This window comes from Lonchura striata, chromosome Z (assembly GCF_046129695.1).
Source record: "Lonchura striata isolate bLonStr1 chromosome Z, bLonStr1.mat, whole genome shotgun sequence".
NCBI classification, from domain to species: domain Eukaryota; kingdom Metazoa; phylum Chordata; class Aves; order Passeriformes; family Estrildidae; genus Lonchura; species Lonchura striata.
Window position 1 is genome coordinate 62,069,365 of NC_134642.1, and position 11,298 is coordinate 62,080,662.

Consider the following 11,298-nt stretch of genomic DNA (forward strand, 5'->3'; position numbering starts at 1 on the left):
GTGGTGGTGTGAGTTTAAACATCAGCGTTAGCTCTTGAGTCTTAGTCCTTGCAGGAGCTCAGTCCAGGGACAGTGGGACATTCCCCCAGAAATCAGGGACATAAACATCTTTCAGGAGTGTTTTATTATAGGGGATTACTAAAATTCTGTTAATCTTACATATTTTTATGGTGTTATTTATTTAATGGTCTTGTAAATAACACTAATTGGCTGGGCTGATAGCATCTCTAGGAGGTGGAGAACCAGTGTGTCCTGCTGATGGCCCTGTGCACATGGCATGTGGCTTGCAGCCCTGTTTCATCAGCCAAAGTCACAGAATGGCTCTGAGATTTCTGAATGAACAAACAAGAAGGAGCTAATGGAAAACCAATCCTCTGCTTTCCACTTCCACTCTGAACAATATGTCTAGAAATGTCATTTTCATTTCTAGCCTATATCCTTGTGCCTCTTTGGTATTGCTGACCAGCATAACAAAGAACAGAATGTTCTGAGGACTGCTGGACTGCAATAGCTTATACACAGACCCTGCAGGATGGTGTGCATCCTGCAGAAATAACAAAGCAAACATCTCTTCCTGGGCAAGCTTAGTAGCTGGGAGGTTGTGACATGTTGTGAAGTGGAAATACAAATGCTATGTATCCTGTTGTGTTGGTAGGGACTAATGATAACAACCAGAAGATGCCTCTGTTACTCAGTCAGAATCTCAAGGGAGCCAGTGGTTGACCATTGTTTGATGGCCACAAAGCTGTAAAGACAATAAAAAATGCAGATAGTAAGAATTAGCAAACTACCTTCTCAAACTGCAGTCTGCTCTTTCCACATCTATGTCTTAAACTTTGCCAGGGTATCTGGAGCTGGCTGAGTGCTAATGGCATTCGTCTTAATGGTCTGCCATCCTCTCTTCTGTGCAATGACATTGGCACCATCTGTCATCCTTTAATAACCCGTGTTTGTACTGGTAATGATACTTTTATTTGGAGCCTGTATTAAAAAGGATTTGAGTAGCTAGCTGTGACCCCTGTTAAAACGAGGGTTTCATATAAGAAACAAGTCCTCCATGACTGGAAGATCTGAGGAAGAAAGCAGAGACAGGGACATGATGAGTAGGAAGTAGCATTCCCCACACTTATAGTCCTGAAGACACTGATTGTCAAATGCATTCAAAGGCCTGGAAGACCTTTGGTGCTCTGAATAAAACAGAGGCGGTGGTAGACGAGCTTTCCTTAGTGTTGCTTTTGTCCTCTAGGTGGTGCAGCCAAAGTCAGTATACATAGTGCTTTTAGACTTTGTACTACTGTATTTTGATTAAACTACAGCAGAGCTAGGCAAGAATTTTGCCTAGAATGAGGCATTAGCCTATCCAATATGTGACTTATATCTGAATGTAAGGACTGTTGTTACATGGATTAAATATTGACATTATCACAGTTCACTTAATACAGAAAGAATCTTGCTGTTTCTAGTAAAGCAACAAACTAGAGAGTCTTGGGGAGGCTCTAATTGACAAAGTGAGATTTGGAGGGAGATCCTTAAAAAATTCTGTAAAAGTAGATGGAGGGGTTGTTACAGCTTTCTCTCTTCAAATTAAGCAGTTTTTGTGCTTAAAAGTTCTTTCTGAAATTGTACCTCTCAGTCACTCCATGGTGGTACAGTTGGGCAAATTCAATGGACCAGGAAAGTAACTTTTTCCTTCACTGTGGTAATGATTTCTCATTGAAACATTTGAGGGAGACTCATATTGTTCTTTTCTCTCTCAATGGTTACGTAACATATAATGGGATTTTAAAAAAACATTTTACTTTGTGTAGGGTTATTCCTTCATTCTACTTACTACTATTTTCACAATACCAAACACTTATATTTGTGCGAATGCTTTGTCCCCTGGAATTTTTAGCTGTTAAATTGTCATTTCTGAAAGTTTCTTTGTTTTTTCCCCTTTTTAAAAAAATTCAGTTGGTGGGGGAGGGGGGGGTTGTTTTCTTTTTAAAATTATTTCCTATCTATATTATATACTTTAGACCTAGAAGCAGGAAGTACAGAGAAAATACAATATGTCTTTTTGCACAAAATCTTTCCCATTTCTTACCTTAAAGGTAGGAGACTCAGGCAGCCAACTAGGAAAGACAAAATGAAGCAGAAGCCACTGTACCAGTCCAGTGTGTTTTGATAGATCTTGTTGTAGACTGTAGATGTCACTACTCCCGTGGTTACTAAAGACAGCTGCAGCAGAACAAACACCTTACCTGTAAGACAAGAACATAATTTATTGCTGGAGATTAACAATCCAGCTGTAGTATCTCCCTGACAAATCTAGGATCACAATTGTGTAGTCATTGCTCCACTAACACCAGATGGCATGAGCTTGTATCTGCTTCAGTTCCAGACCACAATTAAACTATTTTTCCTTCTTTTAAGTGTCAAACAAAAGATTCAACTGGAAAACTATCTGCCTAAACAGTCTACATAGAAAGGTACCTGCTTGTAGGAGCAGCAATAAACTGGTCAATAAGTGCTCCTTTTCCTAGAAGTAGAAAAATAGTCTAGACCTGACATTTTCAGGACAGGAGAAATTTTAGTTAGTGTCTGCTTCTGGCCTAAGCCTGAAAAGTGGTTCACAGGATTGAAATTAGAATAATGCCTGGAATGTGGATGTGTATGTTATTTGTATGATATTTCATGTGGCAGAAACTGAATTCTAGTTGAAAGCACTCTTCATTGAAGGGTTTCTGATATGGTAAATGGGTGAAAGGGAAATAACCCAGCCCAGCTGGGACTTGCAGTCTGGGGGCAAGGTAAGGGCTGTGTGCTGAGCCTGCTGTCCTGGGTGCTTTCTGCATTCACTCAGCAACAGGAGATGAAACTGCAACCAGAGAGCAAATGCTGCTCTGCTGCAGGGTCCTACTTGAGGTAGGACTGTCACTGTCATCATATGCAGCCTGTATGGCTCAAGGAGGAGGTTAAAAACATTTGATTTATAATGATTAATTTGGGGTGTGAGCTGTGCTGTTTGTGGCAGGTTGATGATTTTCCTACACTGGATGTTGAGGGAGCACAAGCATAGGAATGAACTGGTGACAGAGAACTGTCGTGTTCATATGGCAGAAGGGAAAAGGATGTGAAGGATGCAGAGGAAACATGTTTGGAGGAGTTAATGAGCAGTTGTGGGCCTGTGGTGCTGTTTAAATGAATGGCCAGTCCTGTATCTTGTGTCTAAATCAAGCTCATTGGGGTAAAAATGGTAGGCCTCAATATGCTGCTGTAGAATACATTTTACTAATTTGTAATGCGTATTTTAATGGAAAAGAATTCCAGCTGCTGTTCCAAGAAGGGTCAATTTTTATGCAAAAGTTACTCTTAGTAGTTAAGTCAGGTGTGACAGGAACAAACTGCCAAACACCTGAAGAAATATTTAGAGAGTACAACTGAAAAAAAAGATGAAAATAATCCATCCTTCCCAAAACTGAAGAAACCAGATATAAATGGTGTGAATATAACAGTGCTTCAGCTGAATGTCCTGGTTTTCTTGCTTTTCCCTGCAGTACTGTGTTTTTGAGCAGCATCTCAGCTATTTTCCCCACCTTTGAACTATGCACTGACTGTAATATTTTGAAGTATGTGCTGAGAATTCTGTCAATAGATGATGATGCAACCAAGTACAAGAAGATTGGATGTGAGAATCTTGTCCAGCAAGTTTCTCTGCTTCTCCCTTCCTGTTTGTAGTATCATTTGTTCTGGTATTAATACACAAAGCACATATTGCAGCAATAACTTACCTTTCTCATAGGGCTCTAGGCTGAATAAAGGGATTTCAGGGGGTTTTAGTTGGCAAGGTAACCAAAATACTCACCATAGGATGATCCTTCAACATGCTTGGACAACATGGACCTGATGGTTGGTAAGGGGATGAGGGCAAAGAGCATGACTGCTCGTGCTGTAATGCAATGAATTTTGAGTTACCACCAAAACTGATAACTGTGTGACCCAACACAACCACTGCTTTTGAAGACTACATGCCTCTGGCTTGGACAGGCACCTTGCTTCACCTTTTCTCATCCCTTACTAAAAAGTACTAAAAAGAGGTGGGTCCTCACTTCATCCAAGGCAGATAAACCTTGGATTATCCCATTATCAAACTAGACACGGTCTCTTGTTCTTAGCCAGGCATCCCAGCATAGATGGGATCCTCACTCTCTGAAATTGTGAGGATGATGATTTAAGTTTTAACATGCAGAGAGCCCCCCTGTGCTACACAGCCTTGACAGGAACAGTACTTTTATAACACTACATCTGTCTTGTATCCTGATGCTTCTGGCTTGCAGTATTCTAGCCTGTCTTGACTGTGAAAATTTATAGGGAGCTCAAATTACTTTCCTGTCAGCAGAACCAGCCTCAGTGAAGACATGGTCCATGTCTAGTGTACCAAGGTGTTTCTCTAATCCAGGGAGTAAGCATCTTATACACTGCATAGCAGCATGTCTTCAGGATGAAGATGAGCTGAATTATTAAGCAAACTTTTTTTTTAACTTAATTTTGTCCTTTTTTCCCCCAGCTTGATTGGTTAAATAAAGTATCTTAAAATTTTCATTCAGTGTTTGGCTTAGTATGCAAATACAATATCCTATCCTATCATCTTTCCCTTTAGAACAACTTTGTTTAATTTTCAATTTCCCATTCCTGCAGGGACAGTCAGAAAAATCACTTTAGGACATTTATCTCCAGTGTCTTTCTCACTTTGAGAAGCAAAACCTTAAAGCCATGCAATAGATGATACTCTGTGAGATAGCTCTGGCACAACGAATGCAGTTCTTGGATTTTGTTTTTCATCAGAGGTTAGCTCCCAAAAGTAAGCTTGCCTTCCTTTATCATGGGATGCTGCCCCATCTATTGTTACCTGTCCCTTAGTGTGAGATTTGTAAACTACATTATTGTGATACTTTACAGCTCCAATGGTTCATTAAGTTTCCCATCAGCTGTAAGTGCCTTCATATGGCAAAAATGAATCACATCTTAAGACATTCACACAATAGGAAGCCTTTGCCATTTTGCTTCTGTTGTAGCCTTAAGCCTTGCCTCAGAGGAAGCAAGTGCTTCCTATTGCTGCGGTGGTGCAGTCCTACTCGCACAGGGAGTCAGCAACAATTCCCAGTTGATCAGTGTGTGAACACTGTTCTGCTCAGATCTGGTCTGTGACCAGCTGATGAATTACAAGTCAATGAGCCTTAAACTAATACTTGGCAGAGGTGTATGCCTCCTCTGCATATTGTAGAGTGCTGAGTCTTAAGAGTACTAAGGGAGATGGGGGGAAAAGAGGAATAAGAATACTTTCTTGCAAATTGCTCATGTGATTATCTGCCTAACTCCCTGCTTGCAAATTTGTCACAAAGCAAAGCAAAAAGCTCTTTCTGTGATGTTGAAACACCCCTTTCTCAGAATGTATTTGCTCACATAAGTAATTCTTCAACTCACCAATGTAGAATAGAAACGTCCACTTCACGAAGGCCATGATGAGAATGCCAGCGCTGAATGATGCTACTCCAATCATGATCATGGTAATATCCCTCAGATATCTGGAGAACACAAGTACCCCTAGGAAACTGGTAATGAAGATCACATACCCAGCAGCATTGCCGTGGCCAATCTCCACAGCATTCCAACTTAAAGGTTCCCTGAGCAAGAACAGTGGGAGTACATTCATTGCACCAACCACAGCCAGGTCATAGAGGATTGCTGCCACAAACAGCAGGATGATGATGAGTTTTGAGGGTGACACTGGAGTGGAGATGCTGCTCTCTGAAGGCTGGGAACTCCCTCCTACCACTGCTTCTGGTAGCTGACCACCCACCTCCTCTGCACTCTTGGCTTTGGCTGGGCAGGAAGCTGGCTTGGGGACTGTGAGGACAAAAATGCTGTAGAGGAGACAGAAGGCATAGCAAACAATGCTGCAACACACCAGCACGGTGCCTTCTCGATAGCGGTCACTGAAGCCAACAAAGAGGTAGCCAGATGCCATGCTTCCCAGAAAGCCTGCGAGGCCGTACACCAGTTCAATAACAATGAGCCGCAGAGACCTCTTGCTTTCAGAGGACTGCAGGGATCCCAGAGCCATGATGCCTGCCCAAAGCGTGGTGAAGCCGCCTGTCAGCCCATTGATGGCAGCAGCCCCATACATCACCTCCACTGGCCAGCCCAGCAGAATCAGGAGAAGCAGGAGAGTTTTGGAGCCCAAATAACCAAGAAGAGGGAAGCAGATGGGGATCTTGCGATGTATCCTGTCCCCCAGCTTGGACAAGCCATAGGCTGACACCAGCGGGCTCAAGCCCAGAACTAGGTTGTAGATGATATAAAAATTAGATACAGCCTTCTGCTGAGCATCTTCCAGGATGTGGGAGGGAGCAGTGCTGTTGGTCTGGTTGTAGTAGTTCTTCACTACCAGCAGCAGTGCTGTGTCGTAGAAGGCACTGGCCACTTGGGAACCTGCAACCACTGGCTCAATCCACGTCCTCATTGCCATTATTCCCACCATGCTGCTAGCCACCGCCTCTTCTTGGAGAGAGCTGCTTTCAGCAGCATTTGAGGAAACAGCACGTAAGGAAACAGCTCCTCAGAAGCTCTGGAGGCATGTTTAGAAACAAGCAGCGAAAGGTCTGCCGGGCTGCACAGGACCAGAGAGTTGTGCAAGAGATGACCTGGCTGGCAGGATATTTGCAGCTCACCTTGCTATGTGTACACACACCTGCACACCCCTGCGCTGCTCTGAGCTCTGGCTCACACATGGGAGGCTTTTGTGCAGACAGAGAACGCCCTGCACGTGTCGACTGCTGCTGCTCTTCTTCCTGGTGTAGTTTCAACAGAGGTCAGATGACCCGTGGAATTTCTCACAGAGTAGGAAGTGAAAATGCCCTGATCAAGTAGTTACTGTAATTTGGGGTGGTGGTTTGTTGTTTGTTTGTTGACTTGTTGGGTGGTGATTTTTTTTTTTGTTTTGTTTTTTTTTGTTTGTTTGTTTTGTTTTTTTTTTTTTTTTTTTTTTGTTTTTTTTTTTTTTGTATCCTTCATGTGTCAGAGAACTCTCAGAGTGGTTGTGGGGGCAGAGGGGGCAGGGAATGGCTATGTGCCTTTTATCAGGTAATTTGTGAATTCCCCTTTACTGCCAGTGAATTTTTCTTTTTTCTACACAAATATCTCATTGTCTCTTTCTCTTTTACCTGATTCTGTCTTCCCTGTTGCTGCATCATGCCCCTTATGTCATTGTTTCAATAATGCACTCAGGAAATTACACGAAAAAGAAATTAAAAGAGAAAAGGTCTGTTTCTGGTAACCTGTCTCCTGTGGCTGCCACTGTGCTTTGCTTCATCCTTTGGCTTTACAATGTGGGAATTTGCAAGAGGAGGAAATTTACTGAGAGGCATCCATGACCACTGTGTCCCAGTAATCAGCCAGCTCACCTGCAGGCTGAGGTGGGTGAGAGTCCACCTCTGGAGAAGAGTTTTCCAGCCCTAGCTCCTCAGGGAGATGGCTGTGTATCTCTGCAGGTGCTTATTTCCACAGACTCTCAAACCTTGCAGCTTGAAGTCAGTTTCCAATTTTGCTGCTGCCTGAGGGGCAGGTAGAGCGACCCACTCCAAGGGCCCCGTGGGCACAGCAGTGCTGCTAGCCAGAGGCACAAGAAGCTCTTGGACCAGGATTTGGTGCAAGCAGACTGCCAGCTCCAAGGACAGTGCTTGCAGTCCCAGCTGCAGGAAGTACTTGCAGGATATTTGGTAGTTTCAGAAATGCTAACTTAAATGATAATGATCTCATTCTGTACTGGTTTAATGAATCACAACAGGCTGAATAACAATCTGTCCTAGGAAGATTTATGGTCATTACATTAAAAATAAATTACTGATGAATTTGAAAAAACAACGTTAAACCCTCCATCTGTTGGACTCTTTGTTGACTCAGGTGACATTTACTCAATGCCACAGCTCAAGGGTTTATTTTTCTCACTCTGTTTGGTTGTGCAATAATTTTTGGCTTATATTTTGAATACAGAAAGATACATGATTTTAACAGGGAAAGGAGTGGGGAACTGTCCACTAGAATGATTTGCTGTAGAAAATTCCACCTTCATGAGAGAGATTTTTGTTAGACCAGAAGACTCTTAGCCAGCTCTAAATTTTATGTGTTGTTCTAACAGTGCATTTTTTCTTTTCCCCAGATTAGCTGCAAAAGGTGTTTAGTTTCTTCAGCTTTTATTGAGACGTGGGACAGTTTTTGTTCTGCAAACCCCAAAATATTTCCAGAGAACAGAAATTCCAGACAGCCTTACTGAAAACCCCAAAGCATCAGCCTGTGACCTGTGACAGTTTAAGCAACAAAAGCAAGCAAAGGAATTGCCACATCTTACTTCATCCGGGAAGCCTCATGTCTCCCACCAGAATTACAGGGAGAGATAAATTACTTGCCCCATTCAAGCTTCAGTTTGGGACATGGGGTCTGGTGCAAAGGAGTCAAATTGGAGTGTAGAGGTATGTTACAGTCATTGTGCTCAAGACACTACAGATCTGCACAACTCCTACATGACGGATATTTTTCCTCCACTCTTTGTTGCATATACAGACTGCTTGGCTTGTTCAGCCAGCTCTGTTCAGGCCTAGATAGTTAATGAACTGTGCTAAATATGACTAGTGATCTCATTAATTATGTCTATATCTCCAGGATATTCTGTGTATTGACTGACATTAAATGTACCTTTTAGAACTAGTTCTCATGGAAGGGTATATTTCCATGTCAGTAATTGCAAAACAGTAAGTGCTAAAGTAAGAGTTTAGCTCAGGCTCCAAAATATTTACTACTGCACAACAATTTTCACAAATCCCATATAAATTTGATGCTACAAAATATTCAAAATTACTATTATCTAGTAATTTTTCAGAGGCTCCTGTTCTTATATTACTAGTTCTTAAATTACTAGTATTTATAGAAACATTTGCATCTGCTTTAAGATATATTCATGCACCATAAGGTGGAGCCTTAAGAGAGTGGCCCTTGATATTTAAGAAAAATGTACCTACAGAATCAGAGACTATCTTAACAACACAAATAAAATGGTGTAGCCTGCTGGAGAAGGACCACACTCTTTTAGGTCATTTTTCTCTAGAGTGATCTTGTCTGGAGGCCCACTAGAGGCAGAGTCAGCACATGTTCCATCAGCTCTTCAGTTTGTCAATTTGGCCAAACCAGAGTTGTTTCTCGGTGGTGATGTTTTACATTCCTATGCAGTATTGTTGTTTCTTTTTTCTTCAAACCACTTATGGAAATTCCATCACTTTGTCTTTCTGAACAAGAGTTGCCGTAGGGGTTTCAGGGTGCTGGGGGACCTGGGCTATGCAAGTCCCAGCATTCTGGAACTTGAACTTCAGCATTCCGGAACTTGATCTTCAGCATTCCTTATCTGAAAAGGTCCTTTTGACATACAGGACTGCAATCCAATGTGGGCAAGTAAGCCCTCTTCATCTCTCTCCCCTAAGCCTGCTAATGGGATGTGTGATTTACAGTCCCTGTCTCGAAAGGCATTTTGCCACCGAGGTGCTAAATCAGCTCTAACTCCTCCTCTTCCTACTTGGTATGTACAGATCATCCTTTCCGCTGTGGCTTTGTGGCAGTGGTAAAGTGCAGAAACATGACTAGGAACAATAAATTGCCTGGGTCTTATTTTGAATGGAGCTGCAGCCCCATTACAGCCCCAGAGTGAGGGAGAGCTGGTTGAAAACACTGGGGAGAAGCAGCTGTTTTAGTGATGGCTGGTTTTTCCTTGGAAAATTCTTCATAAATGACCAAAGCATTCTGTGGTTTGGGAAACTGGCTTCCTTTGTGGCTATCATCTAATTATATATAGCCTCTGTCCCCACAAGGTGTGTGGTTCTGCTCACAGGGATGGGGGAGATAGAGGGAAAATGGGACCTGTGTGGAAAGCCAGGGGCACAGGAATTTGGCATTCTAATCCAAGGCAGCTGTCTTGCTGGATCCAGAGCACTGATAGTGGAAGCTAATGACTGGACTATGTAAAAAAAAATATCCAACAGCCTTGTTTTGTGGCTCTGAGAAACAACATCAAAGTTGTTTGGGAACTTGGAGGGCTGGTGTCAGTACATTATTACTGCAGTAAAATACAGGGCCTTACAGGTGCACCTAGAGATGCCTCAGACACTGAGACCTCTGGGCCAGCAGTCTGGCACTTGGGAGTTGCAGCACCATCAGACAGGTTGGGATCATCTATGGAGACATCTGCTCTCCTCTGCTTCTCCTGGGAGGAAAAGGAAGCCCAGGCCACGGGCAGTAAGAGCTCATAGGGACCTTTTCCCCCTTGCCTTGAGGGTGAGCAAAGTCCAGGGTGGTGTTCAGGCTACAAAAAGACTGGAGGAGGGATTTTCTCCATGGAGAGACCTCATGGGGTAGACTGGCATGAAGCATGAAGGGGAGGGGTGACCCCCACAAGGGTAGGAAGGTCTGCCAGCCGAGCTTTGGAAAAGGCTGTCACTCTCCACTGCTTCACCACCACTTTCAGAACAACACAGAAGAGCAGCAAGGAGCTGTGAATGGCAGCACTGTCCAGTTTTCCTTCAGGATGGTCACCGGCTGACCAAGCAGCACCAGACACCTATGTTCCCTTGTGTTCACCACCAGTTATCATGGTTTTCTCTATTTTTCTCCATTCAGAATTTTCTGCTTACCTTGTTGGAGTCTGCCGTGGGCCTATTCCTTGCTGGAAATAAAAACACACCATCCTTTGACAGATGCTTTTTGCTGAGTTGACCTTTTCCCCTTTAGCTTGAGAAATCTGGGCAATTAATAGTCCTGACAGCTAATTGTATGCCTTAACATTAGTCCTCTATATGGAAGCAGGAAAAAATGCTTCTTGCAGTACCTGGTGTCTGCCTAATCAGCTGGACCACAGAACAAATCCTGCTGTCACTCTTAGATAAGCCCCAGATAATCCTCACACTAAATTAAGTTGTTTTTGTATGTGCACATCCTTCTTTGCATTTATATTCATGCCTTTTTTTAAATTGTTGCCAAGGTATATATGTGTTTGGAACAGAAGCACTGCAAATATTAAGAGTGTGCAGGCAGCAATGGCCTTGAAAAAGGATGAAATAAACTGCCCTAGCCCTACAGCTTAGGCAATCCAATCTTGCGTAATTGTGGATAGTCTAAAAACATGACATAGCTATAGCAAAAACACGATTATTAAAAAATTTCACTGCTGAATGAACTATAGTCATTAATGTATAAAAACTTGGTTCAAACCCACAG

At 42.8% G+C, this 11,298-nt stretch overlaps 1 protein-coding gene across 1 annotated transcript; it reads right to left on the bottom strand.

Annotated features, from left to right (window-relative positions):
* Positions 1-107: 107 nt before the first annotated feature.
* Positions 108-6,779, bottom strand: SLC46A2 (solute carrier family 46 member 2). Its single transcript, XM_021525055.3, has 4 exons — positions 5,467-6,779; positions 3,848-3,931; positions 2,087-2,243; positions 108-745 (listed from the first exon to the last, which is right to left on the bottom strand). The coding sequence occupies exons 1-4, from the start codon at positions 6,521-6,523 to the stop codon at positions 688-690; spliced, it is 1,356 nt and encodes a 451-aa protein (XP_021380730.3). The 5' UTR covers positions 6,524-6,779; the 3' UTR covers positions 108-687.
* Between the last annotated feature and the right edge of the window lie 4,519 nt (positions 6,780-11,298).